Source organism: Entelurus aequoreus, linkage group LG28 (genome assembly GCF_033978785.1).
Source record: "Entelurus aequoreus isolate RoL-2023_Sb linkage group LG28, RoL_Eaeq_v1.1, whole genome shotgun sequence".
In the NCBI taxonomy this organism is placed as follows: Eukaryota; Metazoa; Chordata; class Actinopteri; order Syngnathiformes; family Syngnathidae; genus Entelurus; species Entelurus aequoreus.
Window position 1 is genome coordinate 16,076,830 of NC_084758.1, and position 26,442 is coordinate 16,103,271.

At 39.5% G+C, this 26,442-nt stretch overlaps 1 protein-coding gene across 1 annotated transcript; it reads left to right on the forward strand.

The window, feature by feature from the left end:
- Window positions 1–5,580: 5,580 nt before the first annotated feature.
- Window positions 5,581–23,487, forward strand: LOC133645238 (zinc finger protein with KRAB and SCAN domains 7-like). Its single transcript, XM_062040135.1, has 3 exons — window positions 5,581–6,022; window positions 13,181–13,528; window positions 22,403–23,487. Exons 1-3 carry the CDS (start codon window positions 5,827–5,829, stop codon window positions 23,341–23,343), a joined length of 1,485 nt encoding a protein of 494 aa, XP_061896119.1. The 5' UTR covers window positions 5,581–5,826; the 3' UTR covers window positions 23,344–23,487.
- The last annotated feature ends 2,955 nt before the right edge of the window (window positions 23,488–26,442 follow it).

The following is a 26,442-nucleotide window of genomic DNA, read 5'->3' on the forward strand; positions in this document are numbered from 1 at the left end:
GGGCGCAGTTGGCTCTCTCTCCTCTCACTTACTCATCACTCACTCACTCGCCCCTCTCTCTCTCTCTCTCTCTCTCTCTCTCTCTCTCTCTCTCTCTCTCTCTCTCTCTCTCTCTCTCTCTCTCTCTCTCTCTCTCTCTCTCTCTCTCTCTCTATCTCTATCTCTATCTCTCTGGCCGAAGCGCAGGCTCAAACAACCCCGTATTACAAGAAACGTGGAGTTTTTTTTGTTTTTTTTTTACATCCCTGACAGGAATTTATTAATGTTGTTTAAAGAAAAAAAAAACACACACACACGGGCAGAGGGCACTTTTTAAGGACGAGGCAAAAAAGGGCAGGGGCTCAAGCACCCATTGGGCCCTATGTGTGCACGTGCCTGTATATATATATATATATATATATATATATATATATATATATATATATATTATATATATATATATATACACGGCCACATTTTTTCCATCCATAAATCCATCTTCTTCCGCTTATCCGAGGTCGGGTCGCGGGGGCAGCAGCCTAAGCAGGGAAGCCCAGCCTCCTCTCTCCCCAGCCACTTCGTCCAGCTCCTCCCGGGGGATCCCGAGGCGTTCCCAGGCCAGCCGGGAGACATAGTCTTCCCAACGTGTCCTGGGTCTTCTCCGTGGCCTAAACACCTCCCTAGGGAGGCGTTCCGGTGGCATCCTGACCAGATGCCCGAACCACCTCATCTGGCTCCTCTCGATGTGGAGGAGCAGCGGCTTTACTTTGAGCTCCCCCCGGATGGCAGAGCTTCTCACCCTACCTCTAGACCAGGGGTCACCAACATTTTTGAAACCAAGAGCTACTTCTTGGGTACTGATTAATGCAAAGGGCTACCAGTTTGATACACACTTAAATAAATTGCCAGAAATAGCCAATTTGCTCAATTTACCTTTAACTCTATGTAATTTTTAATAATTGATGATATTTATCTTTGTGGAAACACTGATCATCTTAATGATTTCTCACAATAAATATATATAGAAACAGATAAATATCAATATGCAACACTTTATTTTTGTATTTTCTCTAAGTGCACATTTTTCAAATTGAACATTTTCAAATGATCACTTCTAAGACAGTCTTGTGAAATCACAATATCCCATTTTAACTAGCTAGCCACTAACATTTTTTAACAAATCATGAATTACTTTGCACCATGTTTGTACAAATAATAACTCATGTAAAATACAAAAGTCAACTCTCAAATTTTTAAATAAATCATGTCACACTTTGAACTGGACACCAAATCTGTTATCTGTTTCTTTGTCAGTTAGTGGGGAGCCTGGCATTGCATGCTGTTAACTAGTGTGTTGCACTCTGGTGTGTAACTTGACACTGCAACTCTGAGTGAGTCTTGCAGATGTGCATCAGTGAGGCGTGTTCTGTGTTTGTTCTTGATGAAGTTCATGTCAGGAAAGGCTGATTCACATTCTGTCATTCCATCGTACATTTTTTTTTCCTTTTCTTTTACGGAAGGTTTTTTGTAGAGAAGAAATAATAATTTGTCTTTGTTAGAAATATAGCTTGGTCCAATTTGTTATATATTCTAACAAAGTGCAGATTGGATTTTAACCTATTTAAAACATGTCATCAAAATTCTAAAATTAGAAATGATGAAACTATTTCAAATTCAAAATTCAACCGAAAAAAAGAAGAGAAAAACTAGCTAATTCGAATATTTTTGAAAAAATGTAAAAAATAATTTATGGAACATTATTAGTAATTTTTCCTGATTAAGATTAATTTTTAGAATTTTGATGACATGTTTTAAATAGGTTAAAATCCAATCTGCACTTTGTTAGAATATATAACAAATTGGACCAAGCTATATTTCTAACAAAGACAAATCATTATTTCTTCTAGATTTTCCAGAACAAAAATTTAAGTGCTGCTATTTGAGCTATTTTTAGAACAGGCCAGCGGGCGACTCATCTGGTCCTTACGGGCGACCTGGTGCCCGCGGGCACCGCGTTGGTGACACCTGCTCTACACTAACACCCTCCCCCTACCACATCCCACCTCCTCGGATTGTAAATAATCAAATGTATATACTTGTTCTTATGCTTTCTGAGCTCACTATGTTCACTGCTCGCTGTACATATCCTACCAAGTCAGACCTACACTGTTTCAATGTCCATTTCTCTGATTATATTATTGTTGATGACTGAAGTGCTGATATCAACCAACCCCCCCCCCCCCCCCCCCCACCGCAACCCCCTCCACATCCCACCCCCCGGATTGTAAATAATTCAATGTATATACTCTGATGATTAACTTGTGTGATGACTGTATTATGATGATAGTATATATTTATACCATGTAGGGATGTCCGATAATGGCTTTTTGCCAATATCCGATATTGTCCAACTCTTTAATTACCGGTACCGATATCAACCGATACCGATATCAACCGATGCTGATATATACAGTCGTGGAATTAACACATTATTATGCCTAATTTAGACAACCAGGTATGGTGAAGATAAGGTCCTTTTTTTTACAATATTAATAAAATAAAATAAGATAAATACATTAAAAACATTTTCTTGAATAAAAAAGAAAGTAAAACAATGTAAAAACAGTTACATAGAAACTAGTAATTAATGAAAATTAGTCAAATGAACTGTTAAAGGTTAGTACTATTAGTGGACCAGCAGCACGCACAATCATGTGTGCTTACGGACTGTATCCCTTGCAGACTGTATTGATATATATTTATATATAATGTAGGAACCAGGGGCCGTACTTATCAAGCTTCTTAGAATTACTCCTAAGAAGTCTGCTAAGAGTTGACTTAAGAGTAAATAAATTCTTCGCTGAAAGCTGCACTTAAAAGTTAGTTATCAAGCGTCTTACTCACACTTTCAGCGAAGTGTAGGACTGAATCTTAAATGTCACACTCAGAGCTGAATTACGACATTACTATGAGCCGTAAACGGAATTTTAGGTGACGTCATTTCTGTGTCCATAGAAATGACCAATCACGGAAGGGAATCCGTTGTCTAAGAATAAAGAAATATCTTGGAAATATTTAAGTGGACAATGGGAGTGTATATTTTGACAATAAACTACAAAATAATACAAAACAAACTAGTCCCCGCCGGCACTCACGCTACCGCTCCCTCTCTTCTATCGCCCACACACTCACTGACGTCACTCACATCACGGCCACACACATACACTACTGTCATAACATTTTCTTTCCAATTCATTAATTAGGCAACTAATTTGAAACTGGTGTGGGTGGCTCTATATATACTAGCCCACTGCAGACACATGCAGAAATCAACAAGGAATCGAAAAGTATCAAATCTGTGACAAAAATAATACCTGCTCTGTCTAAACGATACCGTTTGATCAGCTGCTCGTCATCAAAAAAAACAAAACATTGTTCCATTCCCTGAACGTTCGCGCACGTCTCTCTCGCCTCAGTGCCATCCCCTGCTGGCAACTCCTAACCACTTAAGACACCTCTGAAGGTCTCTTAAATATCGTGGAGAGTAGGAGTGATTCTTAGACTTAAGAACGTTGATAAAAAGCTTTTATTCTTAAGTTTGAGAGTAGGACTAAATTTCGCAAATTCTCAGGACTTAAGTGTAAAATGGCACTCTAAGAAGCTTGATAAGTACGGCCCCAGAATATTAATAACAGAAAGAAACAACCCTTTTGTGTGAATGAGTGTGGATGGGGGAGGGAGGTTTTTTGGGCTGGTGCACTAATTGTAAGTGTATCTTGTGTTTTTTATGTTGATTTAATTAAAAAAAATAAAATAAAAAAATAAAAAAAACGATACCGATATTACATTTTAAAGCATTTATCAGCATGAATACCATGAATTGATTAACGTGGACCCCGACTTAAACAGTTGAAAAACTTATTGGGGTGTTACCATTTAGTGGTCAATTGTACAGAATATGTACTGTACTGTGCAATATACTAATAAAAGTCTCAATCAATCAAAAATCAATCCCATTGGGTTGAGGTTTTTTTGCCCTGATGTGGGATCTGAGCCGAGGATGTCGTTGTGGCTTGTGCAGCCCTTTGAGACTCTTGTGATCTAGGGCTATATAAGTAAACATTGATTGATTGATTGATTGATTGATTGATTGATTGAATTAAGAGATTCGACCCACTTCTTCTCCCAGAGCTGCAGCTCTTGTCCGAGGCTCGCTGAAACAAATAATTGTTCGACGATTCCTCTTGGCGTCTCCTTGGCTCATCACCCATCGCACGACCATCAAATATACGACACGAGTAATAATACACTTTGTCACTTATTGTACGATCAGTGTCAGAGCTTGGTCCGCATTGCCAGCAGTAAGTCGGACACGTTTCCAGTGAGGGTTGGACTCCGCCAGGGCTGCCCTTTGTCACCGATTCTGTTCATAACTTTTATGGACAGAATTTCTAGGCGCAGTCAAGGCGTTGAGGGGATCCGGTTTGGTGGCTGCAGGATTAGGTCTCTGCTTTTTGCAGATGATGTGGTCCTGATGGCTTCATCTGGCCAGGATCTTCAGCTCTCGCCGGATCGGTTCGCAGCCGAGCGTGAAGCGACTTGGATCAGAATCAGCACCTCCAAGAGCGAGTCCATGGTTCTCCCCCGGAAAAGGGTGGAGTGCCATCTCCGGGTTGCGGAGGAGACCCTGCCTCAAGTGGAGGAGTTCAAGTACCTGGGAGTCTTGTTCACGAGTGAAGGAAGAGTGGATCGTGAGATCGACAGGCGGATCGATGCGGCGTATTCAGTAATGCGGACGCTGTATCGATCCGTTGTGGTGAAGAAGGAGCTGAGCCGGAAGGCAAAGCTCTTAATTTTCCTGTCGATCTACGTTCCCATCCTCACCTATGGTCATGAGCTTTGGGTTATGACCGAAAGGACAAGATCACGGGTACAAGCGGCCGAAATGAGTTTCCTCCGCCGGGTGGCGGGGCTCTCCCTTAGAGATAGGGTGAGAAGCTCTGCCATCCGGGGGGAGCTCAAAGTAAAGTCACTGCTCCTCCACATCGAGAGGAGCCAGATGAGGTGGTTCGGGCATCTGGTCAGGATGCCACCCGTACGCCTCCTTAGGGAGGTGTTTAGGGCACGTCTGACCGGTAGGAGGCCGCGGGGAAGACCCAGGACACGTTGGGAAGACTATGTCTCCCGGCTGGCCTGGGAACGCCTCGGGATCCCCCGGGAGGAGCTGGACGAAGTGGCTGGGGAGAGGGAAGTCTGGGCTTCTCTGCTTAGGCTGCTGCCCCCGCGACCCGACCTTGGATAAGCGTAAGAAGATGGATGGATGGATGGTCACCTATTATAACACGACGCTGACACACATACTGTTTTTAAATTTTTTTATATATAATGCCTGTTTCTAACATTTTTATACAAAATAACATATCAAAATGGCCCCTATAGTCTTTTATTTGTAGTATGTGGCCCTCTGGAAAGGGTTTTGTCACCATGCGCTAATTCATTACGAATTATAATGTCATGGTCGTATGTAAATAAAGTTCTGTTAAAAAAATGAAAGTTAACGCCGTGTGACATAATGCGCATGCGCAGACCGGTGGTGTTTACTGGTAGTGACAGCAACGGAGCGTCTTAGTCTGCGTTAATTACTACATTTCTACGTTTTTTCCTTTACTAATTAATGAACTGGACTCGACGCAGTGAACTCTGAAGCTTTTCCGGCGAGCTTAGAGTTAGCTTAGCTTGCTAGCCACTAAGGCTATAAGCAGTGAACTCTGCAGCTTGTCGGGCTAGCTTTGAGTTAGCTTAGCTTGCTAGCCGCTAAGCTAAGAGAACGCGGAAGTTATCGCTAAAATGCGTGAATTACAATCTATGAGAGTGTTGGTGACTCGGCGACTTACCGCGGCCGTGGAGGAAATATTTGTGGCGTTCGAAAGAACGATAGCAGAGTACGAGGAGGAACTTTCTCGAAGAAAAGAGGAGAACGAGCGACAACGCCAGCTGCTGGACGCAGTTTTATGGAAGCCTCAAGTTGTCTTGCACAGATCAGGTTTGTTTACTTCTTCTCACTCTCGCATGTCTGCTAACTTTATTATTCACCCATCGACACCGGGGAACACATGGAGTGACGTAATTGAGGGGCGGAGCATTGACAAGAAGTGAAAGTAGGGGTGTGACGTATGAAGATGACGCAACTGCCTCTTCTTCTTCTTCTTTTGATTTTTATGGCGGTTGGCAAGCAACCTTGTGGTGTGCATTTCCGCCACCTACTGTAATGGAGTGTGGATCGAGGTGGATTCCTACTCTATATTCTTTTATTTAACCCAGTTTAAAAAAAAAAAAAAAAGTGTATTGCTTTATAACCTGTGTGTTCTGAGTGCAATCCTAATATATCTTCCACTGCTAACCTAATATTCTCTTTCGCAAACTTATTTCCCAGTATTTCCCTTTCTCTATTATATTTCCTACAATGTATTAAAACATGTCTTACATTTTCTATCTGTTGGCAAGAATCACACAGTCCTATCAATTTCAATGAACTATTTAGATATGTATGTCCTAATCTCATTCTAGTAATAATGTCTTCTTCCTTCCTATTTCTATTGCCTCCTCTCATTACACCTACTCTCCTCTGGACTTTGTAATACTCTCTACCTTTTGTTTCCTTATTCCAATTATCCTGCCACTTTTTATTGTGTTCTATCTTAATGATGTTCTTCACTTCTTCTTTACTGTGCTTAATCTCCATGTTTACTTCTGTTTTAGTGGTTGCTTGTTTTGCGTACTTATCAGCTAATTCGTTCCCCTCAACTCCTACATGAGCAGGAACCCAAAGAAATGTTACCACACCTCCCGCTTCATTTATTTTGTAGACTCTCTGAACTATTTCATAAACTAAATCTTGTCTTGTTTCTGATGCTATGTTTTTTATGCTAGTCAATGCACTGCTGGAGTCCGAGCACACGACTGATTTTCTTGCTTTATTTTCCTCTATCCAATGAATTGCCATATAAATTGCTACCAATTCTCCCGTAAAAACAGATAATTTATCACTAATTTTTTTATTTAATACTATGTTTCCTTGTGGGATAACAGCTGCTGCTCCTACCTTATTATTTATAGTTTTTGATGCATCTGTGTACACCATGATGTTGTCTAAAAACGTTTCCTCAATCCATTGTTCTATCTGGTAACTAGGAATGATGTTTGATAAGAAATTATCGAGTTCGAGCCTATTATCGAATCCTCTTATCGAACCGATTCCTTATCGATTCTCTTATCGAGTCCAGATAGCTGGTTGTATATGGAAAAAAACACACAATATTTGGTTTAACAAAAGCTCACTTTTATTATATAAGAAAACATTTTAATCTAATAAATACATAAATATTGTTACCCCCCTAAAAAAATAAAATAAAATAAATAAATATTGACTGTTGTTACCCAAAGTATATTAAGTGGGATTTTTTCAGAAAAACAAATATATACAGTAACACAAAAACAACCTGTCTCTGTGATCACTATAGGTGTATAAATAATAATATAGTGTTAAATAAAATCAGTCCCCTGGGCACAAAACTGAAAATAATACAGCTTTCCAAAAAGTGCAATTCTGCTGCTATTTGACATAACTGTTTGTTATGATGCTTTGACATTTTTGCACTTTATTTCTTTATTGACAGAAAATTATATGAAGAGAAAAGTTGTTTGCAAATGTGGATACAATGATAAAAAAATGAAAAGTTAAAGCTAAAAAAAAGAAATACACTTTGAGTTAACATTATTTCCTTATATGGGGAAAGATGTTATGAGCTATGGAATATAACAACTACACTACCCAGCATGCAACGGGAGTGACGAGCATGCGCGGTAGGCCCGAAACGTGTTGCATATCGTCACCCGGCAGCTAAGAATGAGCACGCTGTGAAAGTAAACGTCAAGAACTCAGCCAACACGCCTCGTCTGCATTATTTATAATTAGACAGACAACACATATACAGTGTGATTTTTTTTTGTTTACAAGGAAAGAAAAACGAAAGTTAAAAAAGGGAGATGTCATATATATGTATGTGCTGCGGTTGTTTTAAGAACGTTGCGACAGCTGCCGTAAAGGAGGTACGTTGCTAGCCTGGTTGCTATGTTTCCGGTTGGTCGTAAAAGTGTTCTTCATGTGTTTGTACCCTGCTCAAATCTCTCAGTAAAGTTATTCATTGGATTATACCTTTTGTTTTGAACTTTATTACACCTTGGAGCGCTTTTGCCCGTCCATTGTTTTCCTGCTTTAGCTATCTGCGCCTAATGACTGAGCTACGTGACGCCATTTCTTGTGATGTCTCACGGAGCATTTCTGGTCGGGACGGGATTCGTTCCCAGGGATTCGAATAAAGAACCAACTCTTTTTCTTTACTATAGTGGTCTCGATAACGGGTACCGGTTCTCAAAAAGGGATTCGAGTCCGAGGACTCGGTTCTTTTCTTATCGAACAACCGAGAAAACCGGTTTCGAGTATCATCCCTACTGGTAACTATTTACATTTCTATTCTTTAGTAATTGCATGTTTACATTTGGGTTTTCATACATCCACGGTGGTATTGCAGGGATTGGGACTTTAGGGCTAACTTTAATATTATCAATTTGAGCTTTATTACATCTGTCTCCTATTATCCACCCAAAACTATTCATTTTTTTCTTCTCTTTTTCTTGGCAGTTTAATAGCACTTGATGGGTTGGATGTCCTTGCTTGGACCCTTTTAAGTTTGCCCAATAAACTACTGACAGTTGATCTCTCCTCATATCTAAAGGTTTTTCATTCATCTCTACTTGTAATGCTGCAACTGGGGTTGATTTAGTAGCTCCACAACATCATCTTAAAGCCTGTGATTGGATCCTGTCTATTTTCCCAAGTAATGTTTTTGAAGCAGATTGATAAATAATGCATCCATAATCAATAACAGATCGAATTAAACTGATGTATATTGCTTTCAATGTCTGCCTATCAGCCCCCCAGTCTTTACCCCTCAAAGCCCTCATTATATTTAACACCTTTTTACTTTTCTCCACTATTTTGCTGATGTGGGTTGACCAGTTAATATTTTTATCAAACCATATACCCAAATATTTAAATATTTGTACCTCTTCTATATGTTCTCCATAGAGTTTAATTTGGATCTTGTTTTGTACTTTCCTCTTTGTAAAATGTATGACTTTTGTCTTTCCAACAGAGAATCTTAAACCCCACGCCATTCCCCATTCTTGAACTTTATTTACCGCTTTTTGAATCTTCTTTTCTATATGATTAGTATTTCTACCTCTCTTCCACATCACTCCATCGTCAGCAAACAGTGCCACATCCACTAACCCTTCCACTTCACTAAAAACTTCATTTATCATTATTGAAAATAATACTGGACTTATTATACTCCCTTGCGGGGTCCCATTTTCCACTTCATATACTCTGCTGTATTCATTCTCTATTTTAACTAATATTTTTCTACTTGTTAAGAAGTCTTTTATCCATCTATACATGTTCCCTCTAATCCCAATTATATTTAGTTTTATCAGCAACCCCTGTTTCCACAACATATTATAAGCTTTCTCTATATCAAAAAATACTGCAATTATACTTTCTTTATTTATTTGTCCCTTTCTAATTTCCTCTTCCAGCTGCACTGCTGGGTCGTTTGTATTTCTTGCTTTGCGAAATCCACTTAGGTAGTTTTTTATTATTTCTTTTGACTCTAAATAATATACTAGTCTTTCATTAATCATTTTTTCCATTACTTTACCCAAATTTGAGGTCAATGCTATCGGCCTATAATTACCTGCCTCTTCCGGGTCTTTCCCTGGTTTGCATATCGGAATTATTACAGCTTCTTTCCACTCTGCTGGTAATTTCCCTTCTTCATATATCCTATTATATAATTTCAAGACCACTTCTTTGCCAATGCTGCTTAAGTTTTTGATCATCTGATAACTCACCTGGTCTTTTCCTGGTGTTGTATTTTTAACCTTTTTCGATATTCGAACCATTTCATTCAAAGAAAATTTCACATCTATAGTGTTGGTTAAACTATTATCATTGTCTTCCACCATTTCCCCAATATTTAAACTAATTGTTTTTTCTCTCTTTTGTTTTTCTACATTTCTCAAATTATCATTACTGTGCACTTTAACAAATGTCTTTGCTAAAAGTTCTGCTTTTTCTTCATATTCTACCACACACCGTGTCCCATCTTTCATCACATGATTTTTATGTTCACTTCTGATCCCTGACATTTTCTTGATCATTCCCCACACTTGGCCTAAAGGAGTAGTTCTATTTAATGATTCACAAAACGTTCTCCAATAGTGTTTTTTTGTCTTTTTAATAACGTACCTTACTTTAGCTTGGTGCCTTTTATATTGGATCATATCTTGGAAATTATGTGTTCTTCTCAATATTCTAAATGCTCTATTCCGTTCTTTTATTGCGTCTGTGCATGCTTGTGTCCACCACAGCACTATCTTCCTTCTTTTCCCTATACTACTCCTTGGTATGCTCTTTTTGGCTGCTTCTATTATGCACTTTGTAATATCTGTATTCAGTTGTTCAATATCTTGATTTGTAATAAAATAAAATAAAAAAAAGTATATATATATTTTTTTTCATAAAGAAATACAATCATGTGTGCTTACGGACTGTATCCCTGCAGACTGTATTGATCTATATTGATATATAATGTATATATTGTGTTTTTTATGTTGATTTAATTTAAAAAAAATAAATAAAATTCTTGTGCGGCCCAGTACCAATCGGTACCGGTCCGCGGCCCAGTGGTTGGGGACCACTGTTTTAGATGGTAAAGAGCTGCTGATGTAATTGACTTAATGTGGCTGTTACAGTTTAAAGGCCTACTGAAAGCCACTACTACCGACCACGCAGTCTGATAGTTTATATATCAATGATGAAATCTTAACATTGCAACACATGCCAATACATATATATAACTTATAAAGTGACATTTTAAATTTCCCGCTAAACTTCTGGTTCGAAACGCCTCTGAGGGTTGACGTATGCGCGTGACGTCAATCATTGAAACGGAAGTATTCGGACACCATTGAAGTCAATACGAAATAGCTCTGTTTTCATCTCATTATTCCACAGTATTCTGGACATCTGTGTTGGTGAATCTGTTGCAATTTGTTCATTGTATTATGGAGAAAGAAGCTGAGGAAGCAAAGAAGAAAGTTGTCTGTGCGAAGTGTCTATTTTGCGAGGGAAGTCAGCAACAACACAGCCGGCGCTTCTTTGTTTACATTCCCGAAAGATGCAGTCAAGATGGAAGAACTCGGACAACAGAGACTCTTAACAGGAGGACTTTGATTTGGATACACAGTTGCGATAACGTGAGTACACAGCTGCGCTTCCAAACATTTGATCGCTTGCTATAACTAGCTCGAGCTAGTAGCTAGGAGCTAGGAGCTAACATTAGGATTAATTTGTGGCATATTAAATATAAGCCTGGTTGTGTTGTGGCTAATAGAGTATATATATGTCTTGTGTTTATTTATTGTTGTAGTCATTCCCAGCTGAATATCAGGTCCCACCCGCGCGCTTCCAAACATTTGATTGCTTGCCCGTACGTGCGTGTCATGTACGTAACTTTGATTAAATATATAAGCTTTATGAACCTTGGGTTAGGTGAACGGTTGTTTGGGCTGAGTGAGTGTGTGTGTTATGCAGGTGTTTGAATTGTATTGGCGGGTTATATATACGGGATCCCGTCCATATTACCCGCTCGAGCTATAACTAGCTCGAGCTAGTAGCTAGTAGCTAGGAGCTAGGAGCTAGCATAAGAAACACCTAGGTGTTTTTATGCGGGATTAATTTGTGGCATATTAAATATAAGCCTGGTTGTGTTGTGGCTAATAGAGTATATACCTGTACATGTCTTGTGTTTATTTACTGTTGTAGTCATTCCCAGCTGAATATCAGGTCCCACCCGCGTGCTTCCAAACATTTGATTGCTTGCCAGTACGTGCGTGTCATGTACGTAACTTTGATTAAATATATAAGCTTTATGAACCTTGGGTTAGGTGAACGGTTGTTTGGGCTGAGTGAGTGTGTGTGTTGTGCAGGTGTTTGAATTGTATTGGCGGGTTATATATACAGGATCCCGTCCATAATACCCGCTCAAGCTATAACTAGCTCGAGCTAGTAGCTAGGAGCTAGCATAACAAACACCTAGGTGTTTTTATGCGGGATTAATTTGTGGCATATTAAATATAAGCCTGGTTGTGTTGTGGCTAATAGAGTATATATGTCTTGTGTTTATTTACTGTTGTAGTCATTTCCAGCTGAATATCAGGTCACCCCCGGCTCTCACAGCATCTTCCACTCCCCACTAGTCCTTCACTTGCACTTTCCTCATTTAAAAATATTTCATCCTCGCTCAAATTAATGGGGAAATCGTCGCTTTCTCGGTCCGAATCTCTCTCACTTCATGCGGCCATCATTGTAAACAATAGGGAACTTTGCGTATATGTTCAACTGACTACGTCACGCTACTTCCGGTAGGGGCAAGCCTTTTTTTATCAGATACCAAAAGTTGCGATCTTTATCGTCGTTGTTCTATACTAAATCCTTTCAGCAAAAATATGGCAATATCGCGAAATTATCAAGTATGACACATAGAATAGATCTGCTATCCCCGTTTAAATAAAACATTTCATTTCAGTAGGCCTTTAAGTCTGAGTCCAGTATTACCGCTAGATATGTAATCTGATCATTATGTTTCAGGGAGAGAGTCTGAAGGCGACAAATTATAGTTTCTCTTTGCTTCTGTGGGCCAAACACAATGAGCGTCGTCCTTTATCCCCCAAGAAGAATCGGTCACAAAACGAACAACAAGCGGCCAAAATGAGCTTTCTCTGTAGGGTGGATGGACTCACGCTTCGCACCAAGAGGAGCCAGTTGATGTGGCATGTAGTCCAGATGCCTCCTGAACGCATTCCCGATGAGGTGTTTTGGACATGCCCAGCCAAGATAAAACCCTGTGGTAGACCCAGGACATGCTGGAGGGATTATGTCTCAACGTCTGTCTCTGCGATCTGGATAAGCGGAATAAATGGATGGCTGGAATCTAATCTTGTAGTTTTGACCACTGATGCATCTCAATAGAAAGAAAAACAAAGACATGTCCGACTAAAGTGTGTTTGTGTCCTATAGACGTCCAGCAGCTGAGTGGTCATCTAGAAGAAAATCCCCCGCTGCCACAGGACGAAAGCTCTACTTTGAAGCAGGAGGATCCACAGCCTCCCTACTTTAAAGATGAAGAGGAGGAACATATGATCAGTCAGTCAGGAGAAGAGTGTCTTCTTGGGCCGCAGGAGGCTGATCTCACCAAATTGCCTCTGACTGGTGTCTCTGTGAAGACTGAAGACCATGAAGACAAACCACAAGTTGACCACCTCCTGGCTCCCCTATCAGATAGTGAGGACGTACCGTCACAATCTACTGAGGATGAAGACGAGGACTACACCCAAGTACCTTTGAGCAGCAATACAGACTGTGAAGGTGATACGAGGACTCACACTGACAACAAACACCCTGAATGCTCTAAAGATAGGAAAAAGAAAAAGAAGTCAGGAAAGAAGACAGGTAGAAAAGGTTTCACCTGCTCAGTTTGTGATAAAAGCTATTGTGATCAAAATTATTCCGTTCGACACATGAGAATACACACAGGAAAAAAACCTTTTAGTTGCTCAGTATGTGGTAAAACATTTTCTCAGAAGTCCCATTTGACTAAACACATGAGAACACACACAGGAGAAAAACCCTTTACTTGTTCAGTTTGTGGTGACAAATATGCTCGGAGGGACAAGCTGAAATTGCACATGACAACGCACACCAGAAAAAAACCTTTTAGTTGTTCAGTTTGCGGAGCTACATTTTCTCGGGCAGATGCCCGGAAATTACACATGAGAAGGCACACAGGGGAAAAACCTTACAATTGCTCAGTGTGCTGCAAAACATTTGCACGTAAGTTCACCTTGACTGAACACATGAGAACACACACAGGGGAAAGACCTTTCAATTGCTGGGTTTGTGGCGATGCATTTTCTCATAAGGGCCCTTTGGCTGCGCACATGAGAAAACACACAAGTTAGAAACTTTGCATTTGTTCAGTTTGTGGTGACACATTTTCTCGGAGGCCCAGCCTGTAATTACACATGAGAATGCACACAGCAGAAAAACCTTACAATTGCTCAGTTTGCGGCAAAACATTTTCTCATAAGTCAAACTTGACTGGACACATGAGAACACACACAGGGGAAAAAACATTCAACTGCTCGGTATGTGGCGATACATTTTCTCGGAGTGGCAATTTGAATAAACACATGTATGTGGGCTCTGTACCGAGGATGTCGTTGTGGCTTGTACAGCCCTTTGAGACACTTGTGATTTAGGGCTATATAAATAAACATTGATTGATTGATTGATTGATGAGAACACACACAAGCGAGAAACCTTTTATTTGTTCAGTTTGTGGTGATACATTTTCTCAGAGGTCCAACCTGAAATTACACAAGAGAACACACACACGAGAAAAACCTTTTTTTCGCTCAGTTTGTAGTGACACATTTTCTCTGAGGTCCAGCTTTATATTTCACATGGGAAAACACACTGAAGTAAAACCTTGTAGTTTCTCAGTTTGCAGTAAAATATTATCGGAGAAAAAGATTATATTATCGCACATAAAGAACACACTCAGGAGAAAAACCTTTTATTTGTTCAGTTTGTGGTGACACATTTTCCCGCCGGGACGGACTGAAATTACATATGAGAAAACACCCAGGAGGAACAACCTTCAATTGTCCAGTCAACCCCCTACCCGCAGCCTCCGCTCCTCAAACACTAACCTCCTCAAACCCATCAGGACAAAGCTACAATCAATGGGCCGCCGGGCTTTCTGCTCGACCGCTCCCGAACTTTGGAACGCTCTCCCCGACCATCTTAGAGCACCACAGTCGGTCGACCATTTTAAGAAGGGACTAAAAACCCACCTTTTTAGCACAGCTTTTATCTAATTTCTCTGCCTTCTTGTTTTTAAATGCACTGCTTGCTTATCTGTTTTTTTTATCTAGTGCTTTCAGGCTCTTATTTCTACTTTATCTATGTTTCTGTTTTATCTAGTGTGTGTCATGTTTCATTTCTATTTTAATTTTTTTAATTATATATTCTTACTTACTATTTTTATTTTTAATACTTTGTAGCACTTTGAGATTTTACCAAATGTAAAGTGCGTAACAAATGCAATTCATTATTATTATTATTATTATTGTTTGTAATCAAGGTTATTCTGATGAGCAAAGTTTGACAGCACACATGTCGACACACAACGGAGAATAAATATTTTCCTGTTTGATCATTTCACGATATTGCCATATTTTTGCTGAAAGGATTTAGTAGAGAACATCGACGATAAAGTTCGCAACTTTTGGTCGCTGATAAAAAAAGCCTTGCCTGTACCGGAAGTAGCGTGACGTCACAAGTTGAAAGGCTCCTCATATTTCCCCATTGTTTACACCAGCAGCGAGAGCGATTCGGACCGAGAAAGCGACGATTACCCCATTAATTTGAGCGAGGATGAAAGATTCGTGGATGAGGAACGTGAGAGTGAAGGACTAGAGTGCAGTGCAGGACGTATCTTTTTTCGCTCTGACCGTAACTTAGGTACAAGGGCTCATTGGATTCCACACTTTCTCCTTTTTCTATTGTGGATCACGGATTTGTATTTTAAACCACCTCGGATACTATATCCTCTTGAAAATGAGAGTCGAGAACGTGGAATGGACATTCACAGTGACTTTTATCTTCACGACAATACATCGGCGAAGCACTTTAGCTGCGGAGCTAACGTGATAGCGTCGTGCTTGGATGCAAATAGAAACAAAAGAAATAACTGACTGGAAGGATAGACAGAAAATCAACAATACTACCAAACACTGGACCTGTAACCACACAGTTAATGCTGTACTGCCTGGCGAAGCCTTGCAATGCTGTTGCTAACGACGCCATTGAAACTGACTTAGCTACGGGACCTCGACAGAGCTCTGCTAAAAACATTAGCTCTCCACCTACGCCAGCTCTCATCTGCTCATCAACACCCGTGCTCACCTGCGTTCCAGCGATCGACGGGGCGACGAAGGACTTCACCCGATCATCGATGCGGTCGGCGGCTAGCGTCGGATAGCGCGTCTGCTATCCAACTAAAAGTCCTCCTGATTGTGTTGCTGCAGCCGGCCGCTAATACACCGATCCCACCTACAGCTTTCTTCTTTGCAGTCTCCATTGTTCATTAAACAAATTGCAAAAGATTCACCAACACAGATGTCCAGAATACTGTGGAATTTTGCGATGAAAACAGAGCTGTTTGTATTGGGATACAATGGTGTCCGAATACTTCCGCTTCAACCATTGATGTCACGCGCAAACGTCATCATATCTAGACGTTTTTAACCGGAAGTTTCCCGGGAAATTTAAAATTGTACTTTATAAGTTAACCCGGCCGTTTTGGCATGTGTTGCAATGTTAAGATTTCATCATTGATATATAAACTATCAGACTGCGTGGTCGGTAGTAGTGGCTTTCAGTAGGCCTTGCGTGAAAATTAGTAATAGTAGGTTATTTCTGACATGTATATCAGTTTGATAGTGATGATCTGTTGTGTGTATGACACCAGATTCCCTCATGAGTTCCAGGTTAGTGTGCCACTAAGAACAGCAGCTACATTATTTTAAAACGACTCTGAAGCAAATAAACAATGTTGACTAACAAGTTCAGGCAGTCTGATTGGTTGAGGACAGCACAGATGGTGTGTTTGGTATATTATCTGTCTTTATGATGGCACCAACATTTGCTTCAGCGGTTAATAAAATGAGCTGGAAACCACACATCAAGTACATATAACACAAAGTGGCGATAAATATTTCAATATTGAATAAGACAAAATAAAGAATGTACTGCTCATTGGTGTTATTGTAACGACATGTTTATATTTAAGCCTTTGTCTTGTCTAAAAAATGAAATAGTTGGCTATTTCTATTGTATTAATGAGATTGTAAAGGACTGTTTATGTGCTAAAACTTCTTTCTTGTTTAGAAGCTACATACAATATTAACTGTTTGGATGTATTCTTTAAATCAATGTATTCCTCTGCTAGCCTTGCATTTATTTGACATTTATCTCTATATCAAGTTTATTCTGGGTTTTAAATGCACTGTAAACTTTACTATAGCACTATTAGTATTGTAAGCATGTTAGACAATAAATCTAATGTCTATTTTATGTGTTTTGTCTATGACTCCAAACTATGTGGTGCCTGCCAAAAAGTGATTCCAATGAATATTTTGATATTGACAAATCGTTTCTCTGCATTAATGACTGCGGCAGATAGTTACACATATGATAATAAAGTACATACTGTGTACTTGTTGAAGTACCCTTTCCATTTCTAGTTTCATTTTGTGTTTTTGTTTCATTCATTAAAGGTCAAATAATATTAAAATACATCATGAATGAAAAGGAGCAGAGATACATATAAATTTAGAATAAATGCCCCCCTATTCACAAAGTTACATTTGTTGTTCAACTCTAAATACAATTAAGGCAATATTTATTTTTTATAACGTACAACAAAACACTTTTTTCTAATTCAAAACTTTTCATCATGATTTAATTTTTTTTTAAATACAGCGATATATTTACATTGTTTGGCTCCACTATCAAGTTTGTTCCATGGACTAACACCTCTGATTGAAGTGCTTCTTTCCTTTGTCACTGTTCTAAATCTCAATTTATTAAAGATCTCAGTCCCTCTTAAATAATAATTACTCTCTATTTTTACAAATCTGTTTTGAATGTTAATTGGCAGAATTTTTGGTATGTGCTTTATACATGATTTCTATTTTAACCTTTGTATCACTTATATGTGATTTCCATGACAAAATGTCATCAATCATAACACCCCAAAACTTGATCTCTTTTGTTCTTTGAAGCTTAACGACGTATAATGAGGAGTTGACACTTTTCCTACTACTACAAAAAAAACATACATTTAGTTTTACCAGTATTCCAGGATAATCTGTTAACATCAAACCATCTATTTTGACAAATTAATTTTTAACCGCCTCTAACACACCTTCAATGTTTTGTCCTGAATAAAATAGGTTTGTGTCGGCTTGGAAAACACAGTGATATTGAGGTAAATTATACCGTATACAATTTTCTTATATGAATGTGAAGTAGCATGTATTTGTATTTGGTCACAGAATCCTTTAGAGCATGGGTGTCAAACTCTGGCCCGTGGGCCAAATTTGGCCCGCCGTGTAATTTGACTTGGCCCTTGAGGCAATATCAAATTAACACTAAAGCTGGACCGTCGATTATACATTGCGGCAGTGCCGCGGTAACACCGCATTCACCGCTACTTCTAATACTTGCCAACCCTCCCGGGAGTGACTCCAGCACTCCTCCCGAAGTTTTTTTTTTTTTCCAGCTAGTCAAACGAGTGCTGGCCCAGTTTCATATCAGTGCAGCTTCTGCACCCACACACAATTGAATGCAACGCATACTTCATCAACAGCGATACAGGTCACACTGACGGTAGCCAAATAAAAAACTTTAACACTTTTAGAAATATACGCCACACTGTGAATCCACACCAAACAAGAATGACAAACACATTTCGGGAGAACATCCGCACCGTAACACAACATAAACACAACAGAACAAATACCCAGAACCCTTTGTAGCACTAAATCTTTCGGGACGCTACAAGGTGTGTGTGTGGGGGGGGTTTGGTGGTAGCGGGGGTGTATTTTGTAGCGTCCCGAAAGAGTTAGTGCTGCAAAGGATTCTGGGTATTTGTTCTTTTGTGTTTATGTTGTGTTACGGTGCGGATGTTCTCCCAAAAAGTGTTTTTTATTCTTGTTTGGTGTGGGTTCACAGTGTGGCGTATATTTCTAACAGTGTTAAAGTTTTTTATACTGGCACCCTCAGTGCAACCTGTATCGCTGTTGATGAAGTATGCGTTGCATTCATTTGTGTATGCGTGCTGAAGCTGCACATATCTTGTGACTGGGTCTGAACGATGTTAGAATTGGGTGTACGAGATATGACTGTTGAACACCTTCGTTCGATAATGAAAGTTGCCTCAGCTCAAAGCCTGAGCCCCGACATTAATGAACTAGCATCCAAGAAAAGATGGCAGGTATCTGGCTTGGGCACATCAGATTAGATCAGTGTGTTGCAAACTGAGCAGTTTAAAGTCCTGAATGGTTGTTTTATTCATTGTTATTTTATTTTCAAATTTACTAGTCTGTGGAAAAAGTTAATGTTGATATTTACCTCAGAAGGCTGCAAATAGAAAAGAGGCATTCAATTTTTTATTTAAATTGTATTTGATATGCCATTGATATTTTTTAATTATTATTATTATTATTTGAAACTCGATTTTGCATGTCACTATAAAGTTATATAAGCCTTCCTTGTTCAATATTCAATGCAAAACTTGTTTGGGTCCCTATTAAAAGGTTAATTTGTTCAACCTTGGCCCGCAGCTTTGTTCAGTTTTAAACTTTGGCCCACTCTGTATTTGAGTTTGACACCCCTGCTTTAGAGGATTAATCTACTGAGGTCAAAAGTGCACATGTCCATCACAAGCGCTCCAGAGAGTGGTGACTTTCGCCCCCAGGACATTGGGGAACTTAAAAGGACAGCAGCAGTTGGATTTTAGCATATATAATAAAGACATTAGCAACATCTGGTAGGAAGCCCCCACAGATAGGGGTAGAGGATAGGCGTCGGAGGTCACCCGACTCAAACAGGATCAGAGGAATAATGTCAAGGAAAGATTGACTGGCCGGCCCCAAGGCTAGAACAACAAAGAGTAACTATCGTGTTGTAAAAGGTATTTAAGGACAGTGGTCCGAGAAGATAGCAGAAGAGTAATCCGGCCCATACTCGTTCTCCTGGAGCTGCAGCTCCAGTCGGAGGGTCGCTGAAACAAATAAAGCTTTTTGTTCGACGATTCCTAGTTGGCGTCTCCTTGGCTCATCGCCCACCACACGGTCACGCTGTCCTGGGAGAGTGGCACGACCATTGAATATACAATATCACGAGAAACAGTATTGGTCCAAGGACCGATCCTTGTGGTACTCCACAACTGATATTATGTAAGGCAGATTTCCCATTGTTGACTTGCAGGTCACTTTTGAGCCACTCAAGATCCACTCCTCTTAATCCACATTTGTACAGTTTGTCCAATAATATTTCATGGTCGAGCGCATGGAACACTTTTTGAAGATCTACAAAAATACTAAGCAGTGTTGCTTATTTATTGCAGTTGAAATTTGTTCCGCCAAACCAATTATTGCTGTTGCAGTTGAGTGTTTAGGACGGAACCCATTATTGACTATTGCTTAAAATATTATATCTATTAAGAACGGTATTTAACCCAGCAGCAAACAATTTCTCCAAGATCTTTGAGAACTGTGGAAGCAGTGATAATGCTCTGTAATTAGAGAACTTGTGTTTGTTTTCACCTTTGTGAAGTGGTATTACTTTAGCAATTTTTTTCATATGATCTGGGAACGCGAGGCCGTCATATAGGGGGGAAAGGTGAGGAGAATTCCCACAGCCTGTTAGGGCCCACACATAGCCCCAAGTAGCCCCTATGACAAAATGATTATGCATCCACTGAAATAATATACAAAACCCAAAACCAGTGAAGTTAGCAAGATATTTAATGTTCGAAATGAGAAAAAAAAAAAGTTTGTTTGCAAATAATCATGAACTTAGAATTTAATGGCAGCAACACATTGCAAAAAAAGTTGGCACATAGGCATTTTTACCACTGTGTTACATGGCCTTTCCTTTTAACAACACTCAGTAAACGTTTGGGAACTGAGGAGATCAATTTTTGAAGCTTTTCAGGTGGAATTCTTTCCCATTCTTGCTTGATGTACAGCTTAAGTTGTTCAACAGTCCGGGGGTCTCTGTCGTGGTATTTTAGGCTTCATAATGTGCCACACATTTTCAATGGGAGACAGGTCTGGACTACAGGCTGGCCAGTCTAGTACCCACACTCTTTTACAGCAAAGCCACACTGTTGTAACACGTGGCTTGGCATTGTCTTGCTGAAATAAGCAGGGGCGTCCATGATAACGTTGCTTGGATGCAACATATGTTGCTCCAAAACCTGTATGTACCTTTCAACATTAATGGCACCTTCACAGATGTGTAAGTTACCCATGTCTTGGGCACTAATACACCCCCATACCATCACAGATGCTGGCTTTTACACTTTGCGCCTATAACCCTCGGGATGGTTCTTTTTCTCTTTGGTCCGGAGGACACGACGTCGACAGTTTCCAAAAACAATTTGAAATGTGGATTCGTGAGACCACAGAACACTTTTTCCACTTTGCACCAGTCCATCTTTGATGAGCTCGGGCCCAGCAAAGCCGGCGGCGTTTCTGGGTGTTGTTGATAAATGGCTTTCGCTTTGCATAGTTGAGTTCTAACTTGCACTTACAGATGTAATACATATGTAATGTTTTAGATCAGTGGTCCCCAACCTTTTTGTAGCTGCGGACCAGTCAACGCTGGAAAATTTGTCCCACAGACCGATTGTATTTTTTTCATAAAGAAATACAATCATGTGTGCTTACGTACTGTATCCATGCAGACTGTATTGATCTATATTGATATATAATGTATATATTGTGTTTTTTATGTTGATTTAATAAAAATAAAAAATAAATATATATATATATATTTTTTTTAAATTTCTTGTGCGGCCCAGTACCAATCGGTACCGGTCCGCGGCCCGGTGGTTGGGGACCACTGTTTTAGATGGTAAAGAGCTGCTGATGTAATTGACTTAATGTGACTGTTACAGTTTAAGTCTGAGTCCAGTATTATCGCTATATATCTAATCTGATCATTATGTTTCAGGAAGAGAGTCTGAAGGCGACAAATTATAGTTTCTCTTTGCTTCTGTGGGCCAAACACAATGAGCGTCGTCCTTTATCCCCCAAGAAGAATCGGTCACAAAACGAACAACAAGCGGCCAAAATGAGCTTTCTCTGTAGGGTGGATGGACTCACGCTTCGCACCAAGAGGAGCCAGTTGATGTGGCATGTAGTCCAGATGCCTCCTGAACGCATTCCCGATGAGGTGTTTTGGACATGCCCAGCCAAGATAAAACCCTGTGGTAGACCCAGGACATGCTGGAGGGATTATGTCTCAACGTCTGTCTCGGCGATCTGGATAAGCGGAATAAATGGATGGCTGGAATCTAATCTTGTAGTTTTGACCACTGATGCATCTCAATAGAAAGAAAAACAAAGACATGTCTGACTAAAGTGTGTTTGTGTCCTATAGACGTCCAGCAGCTGAGTGGTCATCTAGAAGAACACCCCCCGACGCCACAGGACGGAAGCTCCACTTTGAAGCAGGAGGATCCACAGCCTCCCTACTTTAAAGATGAAGAGGAGGAACATATGATCAGTCAGTCGGGAGAAGAGTGTCTTCTTGGGCCGCAGGAGGCTGATCTCACCAAATTGCCTCTGACTGGTGTCTCTGTGAAGACTGAAGACCATGAAGACAAACCACAAGTTGACCACCTCCTAGCTCCTCTATCAGATAGTGAGGACGTACCGTCACAATCTACTGAGGATGAAGACGAGGACTACACCCAAGTACCTTTGAGCAGCAATACAGACTGTGAAGGTGATACGAGGACTCACACTGACAACAAACACCCTGAATGCTCTAAAGATAGGAAAAAGAAGAAGAAGTCAGGAAAGAAGACAGGTAGAAAAGGTTTCACCTGCTCAGTTTGTGATAAAAGCTTTTGTGATCAAAATTATTCCGTTCGACACATGAGAACACACACAGGAAAGAAACCTTTTAATTGCTCAGTTTGTGGTAATACATTTTCTCAGAAGTCCAATTTGACTCAACACATGAAAACACACACAGGAGAAAAACCCTTTACTTGTTCAGTTTGTGGTGACAAATATGCTCGGAGGGACAAGCTGAAATTGCACATGACAACGCACACCAGAAAAAAACCTTTTAGTTGTTCAGTTTGCGGAGCTACATTTTCTCGGGCAGATGCCCGGAAATTACACATGAGAAGGCACACAGGGGAAAAACCTTACAATTGCTCAGTGTGCTGCAAAACATTTGCACGTAAGTTCACCTTGACTGAACACATGAGAACACACACAGGGGAAAGACCTTTCAATTGCTGGGTTTGTGGCGATGCATTTTCTCATAAGGGCCCTTTGGCTGCGCACATGAGAAAACACACAAGTTAGAAACTTTGCATTTGTTCAGTTTGTGGTGATACATTTTCTCGGAGGCCCAGCCTGAAATTACACATGAGAACGCACACAGCAGAAAAACCTTACAATTGCTCAGTTTGCGGCAAAACATTTTCTCATAAGTCCACCTTGACTGGACACATGAGAACACACACAGGGGAAAAACCATTCCACTGCTCGGTTTGTGGCGACACATTTTCTCGGAGTGGCAATTTGAATAATCACATGAGAACACACACAAGCGAGAAACCTTTTATTTGTTCAGTTTGTGGTGATACATTTTCTCAGAGGTCCAACCTGAAATTACACATGAGAACGCACACACGAGAAAAACCTTTTGTTCGCTCAGTTTGTAGTGACACATTTTCTCGAAGGTCCAGCTTTATATTTCACATGGGAAAACACACTGAAGTAAAACCTTGTAGTTTCTCAGTTTGCAGTAAAATATTATCGGAGAAAAAGATTATGGTACCGCACATGAGAACACACTCAGGAGAAAAACCTTTTATTTGTTCAGTTTGTGGTGACACATTTTCCCGCCGGGACGGACTGAAATTACCTATGAGAAAACACACAGGAGGAACAACCTTCAATTGTCCAGTTTGTAATCAAGGTTATTCTGATGAGCAAAGTTTGACAGCACACATGTCGACACACAACGGAGAATAAATATTTTCCTGCCCACTTTGTGCTATAAGATTGTTAAGTTGTGGAAGTGGAATGGCTTGTGTAAAAATTAGTAATAGTAGGTTATTTCTGACATGTATATCAGTTTGATAGTGATGATCTGTTGTGTGTATGACACCAGATTCCCTCATGAGTTCCAGGTTAGTGTGCCAGTAAGAACAGCAGCTACATTATTTTAAATCGACTCTGAAGCAAATAATCAATGTTGACTAACAAGTTCAGGCAGTCTGATTGGTTGAGGACAGCATAGATGGTGTGTTTGGTATATTATCTGTCTTTATGATGGCACCAACATTTGCTTCATCGGTTAATAAAATGAGCTGGAAACCACACATCAAGTACATATAACACAAAGTGGCGATAAATATTTCAATATTGAATAAGACAAAATAACTCCTAAATCAAAAAGTCACTTCATACTATTTACTGCTCATTGGTGTTATTGTAACGACATGTTTATATGAAAGCCTTTGTCTTGTCTAAAAAATGACATAGTTGGCTATTTCTATTGTATTAATGAGATTGTAAAGGACTGTTTATGTGCTAAAACTTCTTTCTTGTTTAGAAGCTACATACAATATTAACTGTTTGGATGTATTCTTTAAATCAATGTATTCCTCTGCTAGCCTTGCTTTTATTTGACTTTTATCTCTATATTAAGTTTATTCTGGGTTTTAAATGCACTGTAAACTTTACTATAGCACTATTAGTATTGTAAGCATGTTAGACAATAAATCTAATGTCTATTTTATGTGTTTTGTCTATGACTCCAAACTTTGTGGTGCCTGCCAAAAAGTGATTCCAATGAATATTTTGATATTGAAAAATTGTTTCTCTGCATTAATGACTGCGGCAGATAGTTACACATATGATAATAAAGTACATACTGTTTACTTGTTGAAGTACCCTTTCCATTTCTAGTTTCAATTTGTGTTTTTATTTCATTCATTAAAGGTCAAATAATATTAAAATACATCATGAATGAAAAGGAGCAGAAATACATATAAACTTAGAATAAATGCCCCCCTATTCACACAATTACATTTGTTGTTCAACTCTAAATACAATTAAAGCAATATTTATTTTTCATAACGTACAACAAAACACTTTTTTTTTCCAATTCAAAACTTTTCATCATGATTTTAATTTTTTTTAAATACAGCAATATAATTACATTGTTTGGTTGCACTATCAAGTTTTTTCCATGGACTAACACCTCTGATTGAAGTGCTTCTTTCCTTTGTCACTGTTCTAAATCTCAATTTATTAAAGATCTTAGCCCCTCTTAAATAATAATTACTCTCTATTTTTACAAATCTGTTTTGAATGTTAATTTGCAGATTTTTTGTATGTGCTTTATACATGATTTCTATTTTAACCTTCGTATCACTTATATGTGACAAATGTTCATCAATCATAACACCCAAAAACTTGATCTCTTTTGTTCTTTGAAGCTTAACGACGTATAATGAGGATTTGACACTTTTCCCACTACTACAAAAAAAACATACATTTAGTTTTACCAGTATTCCAGGATAATCTGTTAACATCATACCATCTATTTTGATTAATTCATTTTTAACCGCCTCTAACACACCTTCAATATTTTGTCCTGAATAAAATAGGTTTGTGTCGGCTTGGAAAACACAGTGATATTGAGGTAAATTATACCGTATACAATTTTCTTATATGAATGTGAAGTAGCATGTATTTGTATTTGGTCACAGAATCCTTTAGAGGATTATTCTACTAAGGTCAAAAGTGCACATGTCCATCACAAGCGCTCCAGAGAGTGGTGACTTTCGCCCCCAGGACATTGGGGAACTTAAAAGGACAGCAGCAGTTGGATTTTAGGATAGATAATAAAGACATTAGCAACATCTGGTAGGAAGCCCCCACAGATAGGGGTAGAGGATAGGAGTCGGATGTCACCCGACTCAAACAGGATCAGAGGAATAATGTCAAGGAAAGATTGACTGGCCAGACTGAGTAACTCTCTTGGTGTAAAAGTTATTTAAGGACAGTGGTCCGAGAAGATAGCAGAAGAGTAATCCGGCCCATACTCGTTCTCCTGGAGCTGCAGCTCCAGTCGGAGGGTCGCTGAAACAAATAAAGATTTTTGTTCGACGATTCCTCGTTGGCGTCTCCTTGGCTCATCACCCACCACACAGTCACTCTGTCCTGGGAGAGTGGCATGACCGTTGAATGTACAACAATATCACGAGAAACAGTATTGGTCCAAGGACCGATCCTTGTGGTACTCCACAGCTGATATTATGTAAGGCAGATTTCCCATTGTTGACTTTCAGGTCACTTTTGAGCCACTCAAGATCCACTCCTCTAAGCATAGTTGTTTATATATTGCAGTTGAAATTTGTTCCGCAAAATCAATTATTGCTGTTGCAG

What these genes read in the sequence shown, in the direction of transcription:
- LOC133645238 (XM_062040135.1), top strand. Translation starts at nt 5,827, where the DNA reads ATGCGTGAATTACAATCTATGAGAGTGTTGGTGACTCGGCGACTTACC. An exon ending in AGTTGTCTTGCACAGATCAG is followed by an intron (nt 6,023 to 13,180) that starts GTTTGTTTACTT and finishes TGTGTCCTATAG; the next exon opens with ACGTCCAGCAGCTGAGTGGT. An exon ending in CAGCAATACAGACTGTGAAG is followed by an intron (nt 13,529 to 22,402) that starts GTGATACGAGGA and finishes TGTGTCCTATAG; the next exon opens with ACGTCCAGCAGCTGAGTGGT.